Source organism: Salvia miltiorrhiza, chromosome 3 (genome assembly GCF_028751815.1).
Source record: "Salvia miltiorrhiza cultivar Shanhuang (shh) chromosome 3, IMPLAD_Smil_shh, whole genome shotgun sequence".
Lineage (NCBI taxonomy): Eukaryota > Viridiplantae > Streptophyta > Magnoliopsida > Lamiales > Lamiaceae > Salvia > Salvia miltiorrhiza.
This window is the reverse complement of record NC_080389.1, coordinates 62440027-62460525: the sequence shown is the minus strand read 5'-3', so window position 1 is coordinate 62460525 and position 20499 is coordinate 62440027. Positions and strand designations below refer to the sequence as shown.

The 20499-nt window shown below is 35.9% G+C and overlaps 2 protein-coding genes across 2 annotated transcripts in view; both read right to left on the bottom strand.

Moving 5' to 3' along the window:
• LOC131015234 (probable glycosyltransferase At3g07620) overlaps positions 1–20499 on the bottom strand; it is a 1181237-nt gene that overhangs the window by 248943 nt on the left and 911795 nt on the right. The gene's annotated exons all lie outside the window — the stretch shown is intronic.
• On the bottom strand, positions 122–3006 carry LOC131015291 (rhomboid-like protein 11, chloroplastic). The gene is made up of 7 exons (XM_057943639.1): positions 2567–3006; positions 1945–2069; positions 1595–1680; positions 1480–1520; positions 1226–1392; positions 1068–1130; positions 122–493 (listed from the first exon to the last, which is right to left on the bottom strand). Exons 1-7 carry the CDS (start codon positions 2760–2762, stop codon positions 332–334), a joined length of 840 nt encoding a protein of 279 aa, XP_057799622.1. The 5' UTR covers positions 2763–3006; the 3' UTR covers positions 122–331.

Sequence of the window (20499 nt, the reverse complement as noted above, 5' to 3'; positions counted from 1 at the left end):
TGACCACACTCTTTAGGTTGAGACAGTTCGTTAGAAAGTTAGAACCCAACAAATTTAGGTTGAATTGTTATAATTTCTTTAGTTTTTTATTTTAAAAACACTAAAAAAAAGAGAGGAAAAATTAAAGGACAACATCAGTGTATATAATGAAGGAAATACAATGTGCAATGTTGTGAGATAAATACATGAATAAGCTATGCTACATACACAGTTACATAGTCAACAGTTATCATCATACAATGACAAAACTACCCTCATCAATGGTGCATGATTCTTGGGCAAAGGGCATCATAGTAAAAGAGTGGTGAGTTTCGTGCTCAAATAAGAAGCCCTATTTCTCATCAGTTGGTGTGACACTGCTGAGCATCCAGATTAGGACCACGCCGATGAGGGCGCCGGAGAGATGCGCGATGTGGTTTACGTTCTGCATCGCGTACCCGCCTCCTCGGAAGCTGCCACCTAAGCTCGCCGAAGCTTGGGCTGCTTCCATCACCTGATATATAGTTTGAGATGAAAATTAGTTTGAGACGCAGCGAGGGAAGAACGGAACCATGAAAGAATACCTAACATCATAGTTGTATATCTATCACAAAACTAGTTTGAGAGGCAGCGAGGGAAGAACGAAACCATGAAAGAATACCTAACATCATAGTTGTATATCTATCACAAAACTAGTTTGAGAGGCAGCGAGGGAAGAACGAAACCATGAAAGAATACCTAACATCATAGTTGTATATCTATCACCTAGTAACGCCGTATAGAGTGCCAAATCCGGTCGTGGCAGCAATCGGAGCAAATAATAGGGTAAATCACATATGGGACATCATTGAACATGCTGAAAATTTCAGTTATCTTTTTGTAATTTATTAAACATCAAGACATTATTGAAAAAACGTCCAAGTAAAATGTCGCCAATTATCAACCGTAAGACATAGATGATCTAACACAATGATCACGAGATGCAATTTCATCGAGGCGAAGCAAGAAATCATATCAAGATGCTTTACACTATTAGAGAGTTGTAGGAATTAAACAAAAGGCAAGTCATAGTCTAGCAGAAACGATACCTTTTCTACAACAAATTGTCCCAATATAAGAACTTCGAGGATCTTCCTCCAGTCCCACGACATCTGCAGCACGTGTACGAGAGTTTCAGCAGCTCGACAAAAAAGTAAACAGCATATGCCACTCAATTAGCAAAGAAAGCCTAATATTTTCATCAAACCTTCACGAGGACACTAACAGCAAAGAGTCCAAATACAGCACCAGATGCCCCGATGGAAACAGCATTTCTCGGAAGAACTAACCATGAAACGAGGTTCGCCCCCGCGCCTGTCAAGATGTAGGAAAGCCATAAGGCAAAGTTCCCTTCTTCTTCTTCAACGAGTTTTCCTGGATAGCAAAGAATTTATAAGCAAGGCATTAGCACGAGCCATTTCTACAAAATTTTCTAAAGGAAACGAGCGCAAAAGGTCTCACCAAAAATATACAAGAAAAACAGATTGCTTGATAGATGGCTCCTGCAAGCAAAAATACTTCCTCAGTATAACCTCAAATTCCACGAGTAAGAAGACGAGAGAATGAGCAGTCTTACCAGTTGAAATGACAGAACGTAGACGTTATAAACTGGTACCAAGCAGGCTGATTATGATACAGATACAGTTCCTTAATCAGCGGAACCTGGAAATCGGAGCAAATTCCTAGTTAGCTTCATTACAAGAACTAACTACATCGGTGGATATTGTTTCTGAACTAAAGAACCCAAAATTGCTAGAGTTCTTCTCTCGGGCAAATGAAACTGCCGACTTCCATCACTAAGCTAATAGAAAAAGCAGCCGAACATTTTTACAACCCTACGTTTTATGGACCGAGGTAGAATACATAATACAATCACCACTTATTTACAAGATAGCAAAACTTCATGAGAATGAGATTATCCGAGACCTGGAACACATGATCGGCCACATATATCCCGATATTGATCAGTAGAATCCAGAAAATGCCATTAACACGCTTATCCGCCTTCCTTTTCTCTTCGGGCTTACCAAGTTCCAGCTGTGATATAATGTCTAAGTGAAACATTATCAAACTGAATTACAAATTATACAGAAATCAAATTCCTAAATCATGGTCAGCTACAAGCTTATTCTAATAAAGAATTAAACAAACCTTTAATATGAAACCTGATAACAAATTTTAGAAAAAACAGATATAAAATTTTCCCTTTTTTTTGCATAAAACCAGCAAACTTAGGGCTTCACCAGCTGTGGCGTTATGTTATGTCCAAGTGAAATATCATCAAATTGAATAACAAATTCCTAAATCATGCTCAATTACAAGCTTATGTTAACAAAGACAACTAGATAAACCTTTGAAATAAAACCTGAAAATAATTGAAGAAAAAATACAATACAAAAAATTCCAATCCATTGATATAATAACTTAGAAAATGCAGGCAATCAAATATAATTCAAGCCAGCTAATATATATCCCGAAGAAATTGTAGAACACACAACAGGTGTTTGTGAAAAGTCCCAAACCAAAACTAGAGAGAGTGGTAACTGACCTGAATTATCCTTCACTCTACAGAGCAACAATCGGGAAATCGGCTTCGCCCGTAATCCAAAGGTAACTCGACTATCTTCGGGAGGAGGAGGGCAAATCGCCGCCGCTGCCGGAAGTTTGAAGGGACGGGCGCCATGGAATTTCGGCACTGCGAGAAACTGCTTCTGCTGCTGAAGCTGAAGATGGAGCTGAATCATTTTTCTGCTCTTCGATTAAAACAATCCAAATGAAAATTTGGCACAACGATTCGAAGAAGATCACATCCACATCGATGAAATCGCAATTCTGCCGAAGCAGCGCGAACACAAATCCTAGAAAATTGTAGTATGAAGTTTTGTGATTTTTTTATTTTTTTTTGAGAAAACGTTTGTGGGTGCTTTGTTTGTGGTGAGAAACGAGAGAATTAATTACATTGAGAAAAAATATATATATATTTATACCCCAATATTTTAAACTCTTTTTTTTAGTTGGGGCGAAACTATAAATTAATATCAATAATTGGCCCATTTTTGCTGGTCCAAGAAGCTTAGCCCAAATTTTTTGGCCCATATAGAATCTTAGTTAAATTGTTATTCCGGAAATTCTAAAATGTTTTTAATCATTTCAAACTAAACTTTGTTAAATCGAATTATTTATCTAAAAAAAAATTAATGCTACCTCAACAATAGTATTCGAACAAAATATAACAGAAATTTGCCAATTCGGAGCAGGTTTATTATATACAAATATAACATCTAACTTGGCTATAATTCACTTTATTTTATAAAATATTTAAGGGATATGATAGGAAACCAATCAAACCATAGACAGTTAATCTTAAATTTTATTATTGTATAATAAAAAAGCCCACAACTTAAATTTCAATAATTTGGAAGAGCAATAATAAATTGTATTTTATTGTCTTCTGATACAAAATAAATTTGAGGCCAATTCGAGAAATAAAATTCGGTGCAAATTGGAGAAATAAATTCGGTGCAAGTTGGGAAATAAATTGGAGGCCAATATGTGCACATGGATTTAATTTCATTTTATATTTCTACACTCTTTTGGGCCTTCAGCAAAGTAATAACTAAAAAGTAGTTTTATGACCGTTTTGTTTTTTAATGTTAATAATTATGATATGTTTCTGATAGTTATTACTATTTCTAAATTATTTAGGTACATTTCTTCTTTTTCTTTAATTTAATTATTTAAATTTATTATGTCTAGAAAAAAGATCCATCACAAATTTATTTTGCACCACCAATTTAGGCTTGTCTTTTTTCTCACAAAATTATGAAACCCTTTTAATTTTATTATAATATAGATGGTTGTGAGTCTTGTGACAATTCAAAAAATAATACTAACAAATATATTAGCTGACAAAATTGACTAATCCAGCAACATTACTCATGGATGCAGAATATATAATGAACGTGTCAGGATTTTTTTAATGTCATTTTCATATAAATTCAATATGAATACGATTACGAAGTCATTTGTTTATTTCTCTTAGATATGATTTTAGAATCTATCTCACAAAGTCACAATCAATTTATTTTTTTTCTTGATTATAATTGTGTCAGGTATACATGTTCATTGTTAAACTCATATATTGCTATCATTTAAGTCACGTAGGTCCAAAACGTGTGTGCATAAGGAAATGTCTTTATTTTCAATAGTATGTTTTTTGTTAATCACTTAATTGTTTGTTTTTGCAATTTAATCATTAAATTTATAAATAAATAAAAAAAGTAGTGGAACAAGGCCACGTGAAGAAGTTGATGGTACAAGGTTGTTTCGAAAGGACAAAGTGTGATGTTTGTTACTCGTAATTTGACACGTCAAATTTCGAAAGGGAAAATATTATATTTAATTTCATAAATTCATATGATGTTAATCGTTAATATAGGCAAATTGGTAGGCCCATACTTTTTCCTGATCGATAATTATTGACGGAAAAATTCAAAATTAACCCGACTTTATAAAATCACAAATTATTTCGAATTTATAATTTTAATAATTTTAACTCGATTTTTAAATATGACAAATTAAATCGTCATTTTTGCATTTTTTGCAATTGCGTCCCCCATCCTTTTCCGTCATCGAAATGTTGAGTTAGAATTGACATGAATTAGTTTGTCACGTAATATTCATGTTACGACGTCGTTTTTTATAAAAATGCTGAATATTGATATTTATGGTGCAAATACATAATACGGTCGATTTATAATTTGAAGAAAATTTTAAACTAATTTGTATGAAACGTCGTTTAAGGCCTCACAAAAACAATGTCTTTACTAATCCACGCAAGCTTCAATTTAACATTCCGACGATCGAAAAAAGTTAGGGGAACGGAATTTTCAAAAATTGAAGCAATGATAATTTAATTCACCATACTTCAAAAATTATTTTAAAATTATAATTTTATTTGCTAAAACCCATAAAATTAATCGATCGATCATTTTTGTGAAGCCGTATTTGAAAAGTATATTTTGAGTTGCTATTCTTTTAGGAACGTTTTCCTTATGTGCTATTGAAATGTATTTGGTTTCAATTATTGCACTTGAATAGTGTGCCGATCATTTTTAGGTGTCACATTAAAGTTTCAATTAATAAATAATACTATAATCATGTCATGTACCATTAATCACGTGATAATTTATTTGACATCGTGTGTTCAATGAGTGCTTTGTCATTTTCAGATATTTGAGTATAAATTGTTTTCAAATTCAACTCAACTAACTATCTGCTTAGTTAACAGTTACTAACCACTAAAACCTAAGAAAACAATAAAATCATCATCATCATCTATTATATAATAGGATTAAGCCTTAACCTATGTGGCATATCTAAAATCTCACCATTTCAAAATTTACCATATATAATCTTCATCATTTATTAATTAATTAACTATTACATTCTATATAAAGATTCATTAATCATAATAAATATAATTAATAATATATATATATAATATTAACATTACATATAATCTAAATTAATAAATTTTATTATTTATTTTTTCTAGATAAAAATTAGATTTACATGTCTGATAAGAAAAAAATTATAATCTATATACGATAAATTATTTTAATTGAATGTTAGTGATTAGATGTATATTTGTTATTAATTTTATATTTCTCAATAGTGTACATATTATATGTATATGTTGCAATATATTATATTGTGTGTGTGTGTGTATATATATATATATATATAATATTTATATTCTTAATTTTCAATAAAATTAATTTTGAATTGAGACATGCACGTATATGTAAATTATAAACGGGTCCGGTCATTGATTTACATGTTTGCATAATAAGGCACAAATTCTATAAACTGATTATTTTAAAACAAAATCTTATTATATGTCTATCAAAATAATTAAAATTTTATTTTTATTTTTTATAAAATAAATCCATACATTTTATTTATATAGGGAAGAAAAATATATTTTTCATTTCTGCAAACTTTATTTGCTTCTATTTGTCCATTACTACAACAACAACAACAACAATAATAATAATAATAATAATATCTATTCTATAATACGATTAGGTCTTAGCCTACGTGGCAGGCCTCAAATTTTTTCTTTTCAATCTCAATCTGCAACGTGGCATTTGAGAATCCAATTTATATATTCTCATTCTCACTTTTAAAACAAAAGTCAGGCCTCTCTCTTCCTCACGCCTCCATTTTCCTCACCCCATTGCCGCCGTCCCTGAATCAGGTCGGCGTCGTCTCCCCCTTCACTGTCTCTCTCTTCTCTCAATCCTTTTATCTCTCTAAAGTCGATTTGTAATACCCCGTTTACCCGAGCTAAATTTAAAATAATTTTTGAACTTAGATAGTAAGATGATTCACGCCGGAAAAAAAAAAAAAAGAATTTATTTTTAATTCCAACAAAAGTAATTTACAAAATTATTTGTAAATTTAGTTATTTAAATTCTTATGCATTTCATATTTATTTAAATCAAGTATTGAGCATTGAGTATTTATCAAGATATTTATTTAGCGAACCCTGAGAAAATTCTACAGTTCCAATGATCCAACCGTGAGAGTTTTTAATTGTCAAATCATCCCTTCAATTTATTCACACTCAACGTTTTATCTGCCATACTTTTTTTTTTTTTCTCTTACTCTTCCTAAATCGAATACATAAAGTAACTTTTCCAATAAGCTGTTGGCCATGCCTTCTCCACTTTCAGATACATTTTACTACATTAAAAAAATTAGCTAAAGTCTCATCCACCACCTATTCCCACCCTGTACCTACTCTCTTTCCAAGTCATGTTTCCACTGTACCTACTCTCTTTCCAAGTCATGTTTCCACTCTTCTCCTACGCCAATAACTCATAATCACCAACCTCAACATATACTCCTTCAAAGAGCTCAAATTCAGCCAAGAACAACAGGAAGCACTATGACAACAGCCACACGCCTCAACATATAGTTCCAAAGGTTCATCTAGGTACTCCCTTGCCTATTCTACTCAACCAGTTTCGTTTTAGCAATTCACCAAATTTTCATGAGCATTAAACTGCATAAGATTTCATTTTTATAAGCATGATAAAAAAAAAAAAAATGTGAACTTTACTTGATGATGCATACAGTATAAATTCATGTACTGCTTTTACAATGGATCCATAAAAAGGGAAATAGAGAAATGTTTTGTATGCTATATGAATCAAACTTGAGTCTTGAGCTTTGTCGGGTGTGGGCTGTATGGTTGTAAGTGTAGAGTCTGGCAGGGGAGTAATGGCGATGGCAGATGCGGTCGGCGGCGGTGGTTCTCCTGCTGCTGTCGGCCGGAATGGTGAGGGAGAGGCGGCCATGGCAGCCGCTGTGGTCGCCGGATATTGAAGGGAAGGGTGTCGGTATGGGGGGTCAGTCGGGGGAGGCTTAGCCTAGAGCTTCAGGCGGCGGCGTCCGTCGTCGTCAAGGAGAAGAGAAGGAAGGGAATGGGGTGCTGACGGTGGTGGCGTGGAGCCCTGACCGCGGCTGCCGGATCTGTGAACAGGGGGAGTATGAGAGAGAGCCGAGGGAGGCGGCGGCATTTTCGTCATCGCCGAGGAGGAGAGGAGTGTGCTGTGAGGGTCTGAGCGGAGAACAGTGGAGTGGCAGCTTATCGCTGCTACTCGCCGGAGTCGGGGAAGAGAGCGGCTTCCGCTACTCGTTGGCGGAAGTGAGAGAGAGAGGAGGCCGCTGCACGGCGGCTCTGCCCGCTGATGTCGGGCCGAGGACGGAGAGTGAGAGGGAGACTTGAGGTCGAAGGGAAGGAGAGAGGAGGCGGAGCCGCCGGCCTCCGGGGACGGTGCTGCCGTCCGGTGGTGGCGGCGGGAGAGGCAGAGAGCGAGAGAGAGTGAGCGGCTGTGAGGAAGAGAGATGTGTGAGTGTGAGTCTGTGACCGATGGGGGAAGAAAAGGGGGGTGGGGATATTGGGCTAGGGTTGGGCTTGGGAGTTGGGTTTTGCAGATGGGCCGATTTTAATTTAATTGGCTGATGGGCCTTGCTTTATTTTTTTTTTTCAGTTGGGTCTCTTTTATTTAAAAGATGGGCTGCAGTATTCTATTAAGGTGCTGGGCCCTTTATTTAATTAAAACAGTTGGACCGATTTTAAAGAGGTTTTGGGCTTTGCAGTTCTTAATAAAATGGACTAAACTTATTAATTAATTGGACTTCATAATTGAGTTTGATTAATTATTATTTTAAAGAATTATTTGCATAATAATATTATATTATTATTATGTGCATATTTTAAGTGAATTACTTATTATATGCTAAGCATGACATGAAATTGCATTTATACTTGCAATAAAAGTATTTAATTGGTTTTAATTATAATTCCAATTTTTAAGAAAATCGAGTAAGGATATTGTTGGTGTCCTTAACTCAAGAATTTAGTTTTCAATTATTTATTTACTAAATTTTGGAAACCCGGCGTGATGAATCAAGTATGTTTAGTACATCCACTAAGACTTTAAGTTAGCTTCACGAGACCTATTAAGAATAGAATTTCTTGTAGGCTTTGTGACCAGGGGGATTAGCGCTGCTTCCCAAGACAGGTTTATATGTGATTATGATCTTCAGGCTTTGCCTAACCAGGTGGGCATTACTTTTACTATACGTATATAGAGATCCCCTGCGTGTCGTAGGCCTCTTATACGAATATATGCATGAGATGATTTTAACTGTTAATTTCAGTTTATTATTATGCCCAAATGATAAATGACTCTTATGAAATGAAAATGAAATGTTCATGAAATGAAATGAAATGTTTATGAAATTATTGACTGCCAAAAATGTTTATGTTTTTATATGTATCCTATCTGTGTTGGTTCGCCAACTTTAAAGGAAATCCAATTGGGATCCTATGCTAGACAAAGGTCGCTAGCTAGGGTTAACGTGTACACTTATGGAGACCGCGAGTCGCTTGCGACCGGTCTTGGCGTCCGTGGTAAGGAGGCCTCCTTCCCGGCGCGTGACAGAAAGGAACAGATATGGATCATATGAAGGAAAATGATCGGCCGATCGACTTTATGAAAATGAAAGAAATATTTTAGTAAGCGCAGGTCATTTAAGAAAACCCCTGTGTGTTACTGTTATGGCAGATCAATTTATATATGTATGCATGTTGTATTTTCGGCTATGCCCACTGAGTATTTTTATACTCAGCCCTGCATGTATTTCTAAATGTGCAGGTTGAGCAGTTGATGGAATGGAATGATGTTGAGCGGGTGTTCCTTTGATATTTCAAGAAATGTAACCTTGAGTATACATCTTCATATGTATATCTCACACGTTTTCCGCTGCAAAACACTTGATTAGGATAGCTCTATGATATGAAGTTGTGATACGTGTTATTGGGTAACCACCTTAATCAGTTCTCATTTATGTGTATGTTTTATAAGTATCCAAATAATCATATATGATCCTAGCATTTTATCTATGAGTGACATTTCCATATACTTTAATGTTAAGTAATTGTCCATTTCCATTTCTTATTGTTCAACCCAAGTCATAACCCCTGTTAACCCGTCATTGGGATAGTGGGCTGCGACAGAGTGGTATCAGAGCGGTTCGTTCGCTCTGGCCCTAGAAACCTTATTCTAAAGAGTCGAGTCTAGTTTGATTCTTTAGACTTACACGGGTTCATATGGCACCGCTCAACACTCCATTGCATCGTGCTCAATCAAGGAAAGAAGGTAACTGCAGTTTCAACGTTTTAAAGATGTTAATTTTTTAAAATGCTTCATGAATATGTTTATGTGAAGAGCAGGTTATGATGAAATGTTGAATGTTTTGCCTTTCATGGCATATTTTTGCAATCTATGATGTTATGATCAGATGAATGATAGAAAAGTGACATATGTTTTCCCAGAGAACATAGATTGCTATAAGATGCATGATCACAATTTCAAAAGAACATAGACTACTAGATTAGTAGGATATCTCTACAATCTAGATTCTTAAGGTAATGATTTAGAAGAATGAAAGAGAACTTAGAACGTCTCAGCTCCCTTAAGAAAATGATGGTTCTTTTGAACTACAAAGAGGAATGAAAAGATATGTACGAGGTAAAGGAAAAGCACAGAATGAAAATACGCGACGAATTCAAGGTGAACGTTGCATCAAAGGTTGAACCATAGTCTCTATGTTCAAATGTTCAAGTGCGACGGAATATCAAATCGACTTTTGCTACAGGACAGATTTTAAGAATAGTGTGTTTTGCCTGTGTACGTATGTCTGTGCGTATATGTCTTAAGAGAGGTTTGGGGTTTGAGATCAATAGGATAGAGAACCTTAAGATAAGTTTAGTTGTCATAATGAGCTTATGTTTTGTTATGTATAATATGTTCATGGCTCTTCAAGTTCGGGACGATGTTTCCCGTGTGACTGGGAGGTGATGATGTTGGACCTGGCCAGTCCACATGATCCAAATCTCAGTAGACGTCTTTTGGGTTGAAAACCCATGTGTTTCAACTTTCGGTTGAAAAGCCAGATGGGTTCATACTCGAGGTCATTTTGTTCGACCTAGTAGTTAATCATTTCATACCCTCTGGTCATTCTTTTGATTCTCTTGAACAATTTCTACAACACCTTGCTTTGATGTTGTGTTGAGTTTGAGCCTTGCAACTCGTAAGTTGTCATAATAGATCCCCTTGTTTGATAAGACCAAGAAATGTTAGTCTACCGATGTAGTATACTACCCAAACTATGACTTCATATAATTGTGTCTCATTGTGATTGGTTGAGATTAGTTTTTGTCCTATAAATGATATCGACCGCTCATTATGATAGAAATTCAGAGTCCAAGCTAAGACCGTAATATAGTGTTCGAGTACGAGGACTTAAGTTAAATGGGTCTATGATAGTTTTAAGATAAATTCATAGGAAAGTGTTATTCATGTGATAGGTAACAAGAAATGGGTTGATGACTATTTTAGTCTTTGGAAAAAAAAATACCCCGTAGATGAGCCCTAGGAATGAGGTAAGAGCAAAATGAACCGCCGCAAAAGGACGAGGGAACTTATTCTCAAGTAAATCTCGTGTATATAAATTGGAATTAGGAATCCAATTGATATGAGGAGAGACCCGAATCTATTCTAAATCGGAAAGTTAAAGTACTAAGGAATAAGTCGATACCCTTAGTAATAGTTCTTTGGAAGCACTATGATCAAGAAAAGGCGATGTGGGAACTCGATTCTAGCATGAATGAGAAGTACCCAGAATTATTTTCTGTGGTACAAATTTCGTGACGAAATTCTTTTAAAGTGGATAGTATGTCATACCTCGACTTTTAATTCCTGATTAAGGGCTTAATTATTAATAATTAGGATTCGGCATCCATTTATAATAAAAACTGGTTTGATTTATCTGATGTGATTTAATCATTATATATGTGTTTTAATGTGCTTAGTTAAAGGAAAATTTTTATAAATGTGGTGCATAAGTTTTAATTGGTCAGTTAAATGTATTTATATGAGCCACATGAATTTTAAATTATGCATGAAGTCATGAATTTTATCTAAATTTGATAGTACATGTAACACCCCGTACTTTTCCCTATGTTGTGAGATAGTGTCTTAACACTATTGAGAGTACTGAGATGTCAGAGAGATTGACTGTCCTATTAAGAAAATAGGAATAATGAGTTGGAAATAGAGTCGAGAAAGAAAGAGTGAAAAACATTGATAAAAAAAAAAAAATCGGTCGGAGAGACGTCTAGTTTGTCTGTGTTTGCCGACTGCTTTGACGTGATATTATGTGAAATTACGTGACTGATTGATTATGTGAGTTTTGTTACGTATGTCATTGTGAGCAAGTTATTATGATTTTTATTTGATGACTTTAGCACTTGGAATTTTAATTAAGTTTTCAAAGCAAGTGCAGTTTATTTTTACCGAGAAATCAAAGAATGCCGGTTTATGAAAATTTTTCCAAACAAAATATTTTCAAATCATTTTTCCTATGATGAGGAATATTATAATTGAGTGAGTGCACTAATATTAGTGCCATATTTATTTTAAATATTGGTCACAAGAGTTTTGTAGCATTGCATTAATTAGTAATTAGTGTTTTATGATTTTGTTAATGTAGCTTAATACATGATTTATTCTAGACTACACAACCTTACACACACATGATTATTTTAATCTAATAAGCATGTGATTAATTTCCTTAGCCTTACTTGAAGTGGACGTGTGGTATGAAGATGAAGTGAAGGGATTAGTGTATAGGGGGGACAAGTATTAAATGGTGAATAGTGTTTGGTCTCCAATCATCCTTCCTAAGCAAGACAAATTCACTTCATTTTCCTCATTTTCTTCACCATTCGGCCACTCTCAATTTCTCTCCCTCTCTTCCGATTTTGCTCCAAAAGATCACCATAGATTAATCACCAAAGCTTCCAAGTTCACATCAAGATCAATTCCTCCACCAAATCAACATAAACATCTTTCAATTCTTGAAGATTTCAAGAGGACCGTGGGGTTTGGTTTGAAGAGTGAGAAAGGAAAACTTTGATCTTTGTTTAATCTTGGGTAAGTGATTCTTATTTTTATAGATCTAGATTGTATGATGTTATATGTGAGTATATGATCATGATTGAGCAAGAAAATCACCCAACTTATTTCTATGAAATTTTCGAAAATTTGGGGCTTGAAACCCTACGAAATTTTGTTGTTTGTTTTCTTGAATTGGCTTGAGTTATATGATGATTGATGATTATTGAGTTAATATATATGAATATCTTGATGATTAGCCATGAGATATAGATTTTTCTATTAGGTTAGTTTACCTAAAATTTGGATGTTGAGATCCTATGGATCAATTGATGTATTGATGATTGATTTGAGTTTATGAGATGATCTAGATGATTAATGATGGATGAGATTGAAGCTTGAGGTTGAGAGGTGAAAAATGAAAAGTGTTAGTTTGAGGAAGAAGATGACATACATGTGTATCTATATGTGATCTTGTTTTATGATGTTGATTTGTGCTAATTGGTAACCTAGGATGTTAGATCTATGATTTGATGAATAGGTTATACATGATTAGTGATATTTTCAAAAGAGTTTAGTTTAATAAAAATTAGGACTTTTTGCCTATGTGTTATTTAAGTTATTTTGGCTTAAGATATATGTATTTGAGCATGATATTAGTGTATAATTATGTTTGAGTAAGTCTTTTGTTGGCTAAGAAAATTTTTGACTTAGTTTAGTTTATATGAGTTTTTGAGTTTTCATATTTTGAGAAGTCGATGATTGATAAAATGAGGTCTAATTGCTTTATGACCATTATATGAAAGTTTGTCATGTTTTATTAAGAGTTTTATGATGATACATGAAGTTTCATTAGAGTTTAGTACATGATAAAAGGGAATCTATATGTGTATAATGATTTATATGATGAATGATATCATGTTTGAATAATTGAGTAATTTTGTGCATGAAAATGAAAAGAGAATTTTAATGATGCGTTCATTGAAACGTTTTACTAGAGATTTGAGGTTATGATGTAAGAAGAGAGTCAAGATTTGAGTATGATGAGCATTATAATATGCTTGAATGTTTGTGAGTGTTATATGTGTTTAAAATGAGCTTTGATGAGTTTCCTTTAAGGAATGTTGGGTTGAGTATTTTAAGAGTTTGAGATGAGACTTTGGTGAATTTCGTAGGCTTACTGACCTACTGTGATCGACGGTTTTTCAATGTTAAAAAAAAAAAAAAACTTTGAAAATTTTATACCAAGTCTCTACATGAGTCTTGAGAACATCGGTAAAATTTCAAGTCATTTGGACTTCGTTTACTATTTTTATAAAATACAAAACCGAAACTGCACATTACTACCGAGAGTTTCAGAGAGCAGGGGAAAGAGCCATTCATTTCAGTAGCTTCCTGTGTGATCTAGCTTTCCAAAATTTTATGGTATTAACCTTATTGTGTTAGCTAGATATCCACAAAATGTGAGCCCAGTTTGACAACATTTACTATTTTTTTCAAAAATCCAAGTTTTCGATTGCTCAAAACTGCCGAATATGGTAGACTGTAGTAAAACAGTCATATCTCCTACAATACTTCGAGTTTTTGACTCTACTTTTTTTTATATGAAATTAGACTCGATGACCTTTCTTTTGGTATGAGTCTCGAGTCCAGGAGGTGTCGAAGTAAGAACAGGTTAGATTTTGAAGTTGAGTCAGTGTAAAAACAGAGCGTGTTTTGATAATGTTTGATTGTGTTTTCTTATATGCCTTATGTGATTGTGTTGTCTATGTGTTGAATGAGATTGGACGAGCCTTATATGAGAGATAAATCGAGACTTAGTACCATGATTTTCTTGAAACCTATCCTTGAACTTAAGGATTTGAGATGAGTGGAGAGTTTATATAGAGATGAGTAAAGAGATAGAATATGAGATAGAGCATGAGTTAAGGCTTTATGAGTATGGATTTTAAAAGGATTAAAATGTTTTAAATCAATTCCTTTTTAATGGAGTTTAAAATGCTTATTTAAGTCATTTATAAATGAATAATGAGAAATGCGTAAAGAAGTTCGTAAATGAATCGCGGCATGAGATTTTCAATTTCCCTAGTAAACTAAGGAGATATTATGAAGGAATAAGCAATGAACGAGACTCTCACCACCGAGTCACTACAACAATTGGAGAAGGAAAAAGTTCACGCACAAACAAGATATGTACATCACCTCAAGATGGAGGTAAAGAAAAAGGAAATGGAAGGAAAGCACTAGAACTAAACTTAAGGTATAACCCAACCCCAAGGCTAGTAGGCTCCAGTTAAGAGAGTGAATGCTTTGGCTAAAGTGCCAGAAGCTACAGCAAGAATAAAGTTGGAACGCCACCACAATGGAAACTTAGAAACCCCATTAAATAATCATTTGGAAATGATAAAATGAGTTTACATGGCAGAAGGGGTGCCATTAATCTTTAAGTGAAAGTTACCAAGATGATGAGAAAAGTTTGATATTAGAATTCCCTAGTCAAATCTGAGAAGGTGACTTAGGACGAAGGAAACAATTAAGGTAGTTCACCACTTTACTAAGATGAAGTGAGTGAAAGAATGTTGTTAGGTCCTCAACTGGTCCAACAGATGATTGAGAAAGTCGACCACATAAAAAAAAAAAAAAAAAAAAAAGTCTTACGCCAATAAACGCCGATCGAAATTAGAATTTAATGTTGGGGATCGATTTTTCCTCAAAGTCTCTCCCTCAAAGGGAGTTATACGTTTCGGGAAATAGGGGCAAGTTACGACCCCGTTATATAGGACCTTTTGAGATCCTAGATAAGTTAGGCCTTTGTAGCCTATAAGTTGGCTCTGCCACCAAGCATTGTGGATGTATACAATACGTATAGCATCTCGCAATTAAGAAAGCATGTGATTAAGCAAGATAAAGTAGTCCTAGCCAGGACCTAAGTTGTGAAGAGAAATCAGTCCAGATACTTGATCGCAAGATTCAAGTTTTACGAGGCAATAATATTGTTCTCGTCATGTAGTGGAACCATCACAGGATGGAAAAGGCCAAAAAAAAAAAAAGATGAATGAAACGAATGACTAGTATCACAAGATAGAATACCGGATATGCAATTCCGAGGACGGAATTTTTTTTAAGGAGGGAGGAATGTAATACCCCGTTTACCCGAGCTAAATTTAAAATAATTTTTGAACTTAGATAGTAAGATGATTCACGCCGGAAAAAAAAAAAAAAGAATTTATTTTTAATTCCAACAAAAGTAATTTACAAAATTATTTGTAAATTTAGTTATTTAAATTCTTATGCATTTCATATTTATTTAAATCAAGTATTGAGCATTGAGTATTTATCAAGATATTTATTTAGCGAACCCTGAGAAAATTCTACAGTTCCAATGATCCAACCGTGAGAGTTTTTAATTGTCAAATCATCCCTTCAATTTATTCACACTCAACGTTTTATCTGCCATACTTTTTTTTTTTTTCTCTTACTCTTCCTAAATCGAATACATAAAGTAACTTTTCCAATAAGCTGTTGGCCATGCCTTCTCCACTTTCAGATACATTTTACTACATTAAAAAAATTAGCTAAAGTCTCATCCACCACCTATTCCCACCCTGTACCTACTCTCTTTCCAAGTCATGTTTCCACTGTACCTACTCTCTTTCCAAGTCATGTTTCCACTCTTCTCCTACGCCAATAACTCATAATCACCAACCTCAACATATACTCCTTCAAAGAGCTCAAATTCAGCCAAGAACAACAGGAAGCACTATGACAACAGCCACACGCCTCAACATATAGTTCCAAAGGTTCATCTAGGTACTCCCTTGCCTATTCTACTCAACCAGTTTCGTTTTAGCAATTCACCAAATTTTCATGAGCATTAAACTGCATAAGATTTCATTTTTATAAGCATGATAAAAAAAAAAAATGTGAACTTTACTTGATGATGCATACAGTATAAATTCATGTACTGCTTTTACAATGGATCCAAAAAAAGGGAAATAGAGAAATGTTTTGTATGCTATATGAATCAAACTTGAGTCTTGAGCTTTGTCGGGTGTGGGCTGTATGGTTGTAAGTGTAGAGTCTGGCAGGGGAGTAATGGCGATGGCAGATGCGGTCGGCGGCGGTGGTTCTCCTGCTGCTGTCGGCCGGAATGGTGAGGGAGAGGCGGCCATGGCAGCCGCTGTGGTCGCCGGATATTGAAGGGAAGGGTGTCGGTATGGGGGGTCAGTCGGGGGAGGCTTAGCCTAGAGCTTCAGGCGGCGGCGTCCGTCGTCGTCAAGGAGAAGAGAAGGAAGGGAATGGGGTGCTGACGGTGGTGGCGTGGAGCCCTGACCGCGGCTGCCGGATCTGTGAACAGGGGGAGTATGAGAGAGAGCCGAGGGAGGCGGCGGCATTTTCGTCATCGCCGAGGAGGAGAGGAGTGTGCTGTGAGGGTCTGAGCGGAGAACAGTGGAGTGGCAGCTTATCGCTGCTACTCGCCGGAGTCGGGGAAGAGAGCGGCTTCCGCTACTCGTTGGCGGAAGTGAGAGAGAGAGGAGGCCGCTGCACGGCGGCTCTGCCCGCTGATGTCGGGCCGAGGACGGAGAGTGAGAGGGAGACTTGAGGTCGAAGGGAAGGAGAGAGGAGGCGGAGCCGCCGGCCTCCGGGGACGGTGCTGCCGTCCGGTGGTGGCGGCGGGAGAGGCAGAGAGCGAGAGAGAGTGAGCGGCTGTGAGGAAGAGAGATGTGTGAGTGTGAGTCTGTGACCGATGGGGGAAGAAAAGGGGGGTGGGGATATTGGGCTAGGGTTGGGCTTGGGAGTTGGGTTTTGCAGATGGGCCGATTTTAATTTAATTGGCTGATGGGCCTTGCTTTATTTTTTTTTTCAGTTGGGTCTCTTTTATTTAAAAGATGGGCTGCAGTATTCTATTAAGGTGCTGGGCCCTTTATTTAATTAAAACAGTTGGACCGATTTTAAAGAGGTTTTGGGCTTTGCAGTTCTTAATAAAATGGACTAAACTTATTAATTAATTGGACTTCATAATTGAGTTTGATTAATTATTATTTTAAAGAATTATTTGCATAATAATATTATATTATTATTATGTGCATATTTTAAGTGAATTACTTATTATATGCTAAGCATGACATGAAATTGCATTTATACTTGCAATAAAAGTATTTAATTGGTTTTAATTATAATTCCAATTTTTAAGAAAATCGAGTAAGGATATTGTTGGTGTCCTTAACTCAAGAATTTAGTTTTCAATTATTTATTTACTAAATTTTGGAAACCCGGCGTGATGAATCAAGTATGTTTAGTACATCCACTAAGACTTTAAGTTAGCTTCACGAGACCTATTAAGAATAGAATTTCTTGTAGGCTTTGTGACCAGGGGGATTAGCGCTGCTTCCCAAGACAGGTTTATATGTGATTATGATCTTCAGGCTTTGCCTAACCAGGTGGGCATTACTTTTACTATACGTATATAGAGATCCCCTGCGTGTCGTAGGCCTCTTATACGAATATATGCATGAGATGATTTTAACTGTTAATTTCAGTTTATTATTATGCCCAAATGATAAATGACTCTTATGAAATGAAAATGAAATGTTCATGAAATGAAATGAAATGTTTATGAAATTATTGACTGCCAAAAATGTTTATGTTTTTATATGTATCCTATCTGTGTTGGTTCGCCAACTTTAAAGGAAATCCAATTGGGATCCTATGCTAGACAAAGGTCGCTAGCTAGGGTTAACGTGTACACTTATGGAGACCGCGAGTCGCTTGCGACCGGTCTTGGCGTCCGTGGTAAGGAGGCCTCCTTCCCGGCGCGTGACAGAAAGGAACAGATATGGATCATATGAAGGAAAATGATCGGCCGATCGACTTTATGAAAATGAAAGAAATATTTTAGTAAGCGCAGGTCATTTAAGAAAACCCCTGTGTGTTACTGTTATGGCAGATCAATTTATATATGTATGCATGTTGTATTTTCGGCTATGCCCACTGAGTATTTTTATACTCAGCCCTGCATGTATTTCTAAATGTGCAGGTTGAGCAGTTGATGGAATGGAATGATGTTGAGCGGGTGTTCCTTTGATATTTCAAGAAATGTAACCTTGAGTATACATCTTCATATGTATATCTCACACGTTTTCCGCTGCAAAACACTTGATTAGGATAGCTCTATGATATGAAGTTGTGATACGTGTTATTGGGTAACCACCTTAATCAGTTCTCATTTATGTGTATGTTTTATAAGTATCCAAATAATCATATATGATCCTAGCATTTTATCTATGAGTGACATTTCCATATACTTTAATGTTAAGTAATTGTCCATTTCCATTTCTTATTGTTCAACCCAAGTCATAACCCCTGTTAACCCGTCATTGGGATAGTGGGCTGCGACACGATTGCACACTCAAATTGAGCCCTAATTCCCCCCCCCCTTAAACTGTCCGCCTATCTCTCCATCTAAATTCAGGCGTCGCCGCCGTCCTAAGGGCGGCGTTGCTCCGCCTCATCTCTGACTCCCTCTTCCATTCCTTAATTAGTTCGATTCTGTTTCCACTTCTTAAACCCATGAGAATTCTCCATTCGAAGCAATTAATACAAGAGCCCTAAGATTTCTTTTTTCTATAACCCGTTGTCGTTCCTTCTTCTAAACTACGGCGAAATAGTCGCCGTTGAGCTTGCGGTTCGTCCGCTGCCGAGTCACCGCTGAGTTGAGCTGCCAGAGCAGAGCTACCAGAGCAGAGATGCCAGAGCAGAGATGCCAGAGCAAAGCTTCCAGAGCAGAGTTGCCAGAGCAGAGCTTCCAGAGCCAGAGCTAACCAGAGCAGAGCTTCCAGAGGGCCAGAGCCAAGTTGCCAGAGCAGAGCTGCCAGAGCAGAGATGCCAAAGCTAAGTCATTAAAGTCAGAGCCAGAGCCAAGTCGCCAGATCCAGAGTCAGAGCTAAGTCGTTAGAGTCAGAGCCAGTGCCAAATCGCCAGATCCAGAGTCAGAGCTAAGCTATTGGAGCCAGAGCGCGGAGCCACACGCCAGAGACAATTCGCCAGAAGGCGGAGCTATTTAGCAGAGCGGAGCCAAAGAGTAAAAATCTGCCCCAAGGAAGGAAATCCAGAGCTACTAGACAGAGCGGGATGATGGGGACAGAATCTAGCTCTGTAATTAGGGGACAACGACCTGACAAGTTATAATCTAATAATAGCCTTAATTAGTTTAATGGCGAGCATGCGGAATAGATGACCAAACGAATTTACTACTTTACCCCAACTGTAATGCCTATAAATACCTACGATGATGAAATAAAGCACACGCTCTCTCTTTTACTGCTTTAAGATCTCTTCTCTTTCCTTTCTCTCTAGAGTTTGAACTAATAAAATTACATATATAAATAAAATATCTAAATTGTTAGAGTTATGTTTGTTAGATAGTTGATAATTGGAGTCATGGTTGAATATAATTTCATATTTGATGATGCTCTCTCAAACTCTAGATGAGATGATGCTCAAAACTCCAGACGAGATGATGCTCTTTCAAGTTTTAGACGAGATGATTCGCTTTCAAGCTTCAGACAAGATAATGCTCAGAAGTTAGAGATGATTTGTCAAGTTTGCGACGAGATGATGCCCACAACTTGGTTGGTCTTAAAATTCCAAATGATACGATGTTCGATAAATCAGTTATGGTCTTTTAAATATCAGGCGAGATTATTTTCATAATTAGTTATGCTTTTAGAAGTTCGGAATTATATGATACTCACAATTCAATTATGATTTTTCAAACTCCATATAAAATTATGGTCAAAAAGCAAAAATAAATAAATAAATAAATAAAATTGAACAAAATTAATAAATCTTGTAACAACAAATGCAACAAATCAATCCGCCATCATACCTCAAATTTATATGTATTTCTACTCTTTTTTTTTTCTTACGCGTTAACTTTTTATAA

Excerpts from the sequence above, each read along its gene's own strand:
- LOC131015291 (XM_057943639.1), bottom strand. The coding sequence starts at position 2,762 with ATGATTCAGCTCCATCTTCAGCTTCAGCAGCAGAAGCAGTTTCTCGCA. Across the intron at positions 1,521-1,594 it reads ACGTTCTGTCATTTCAACTG|GAGCCATCTATCAAGCAATC; the intron begins GTAAGACTGCTC and ends TTTTGCTTGCAG. Across the intron at positions 1,131-1,225 it reads CTGTTAGTGTCCTCGTGAAG|ATGTCGTGGGACTGGAGGAA; the intron begins GTTTGATGAAAA and ends CACGTGCTGCAG.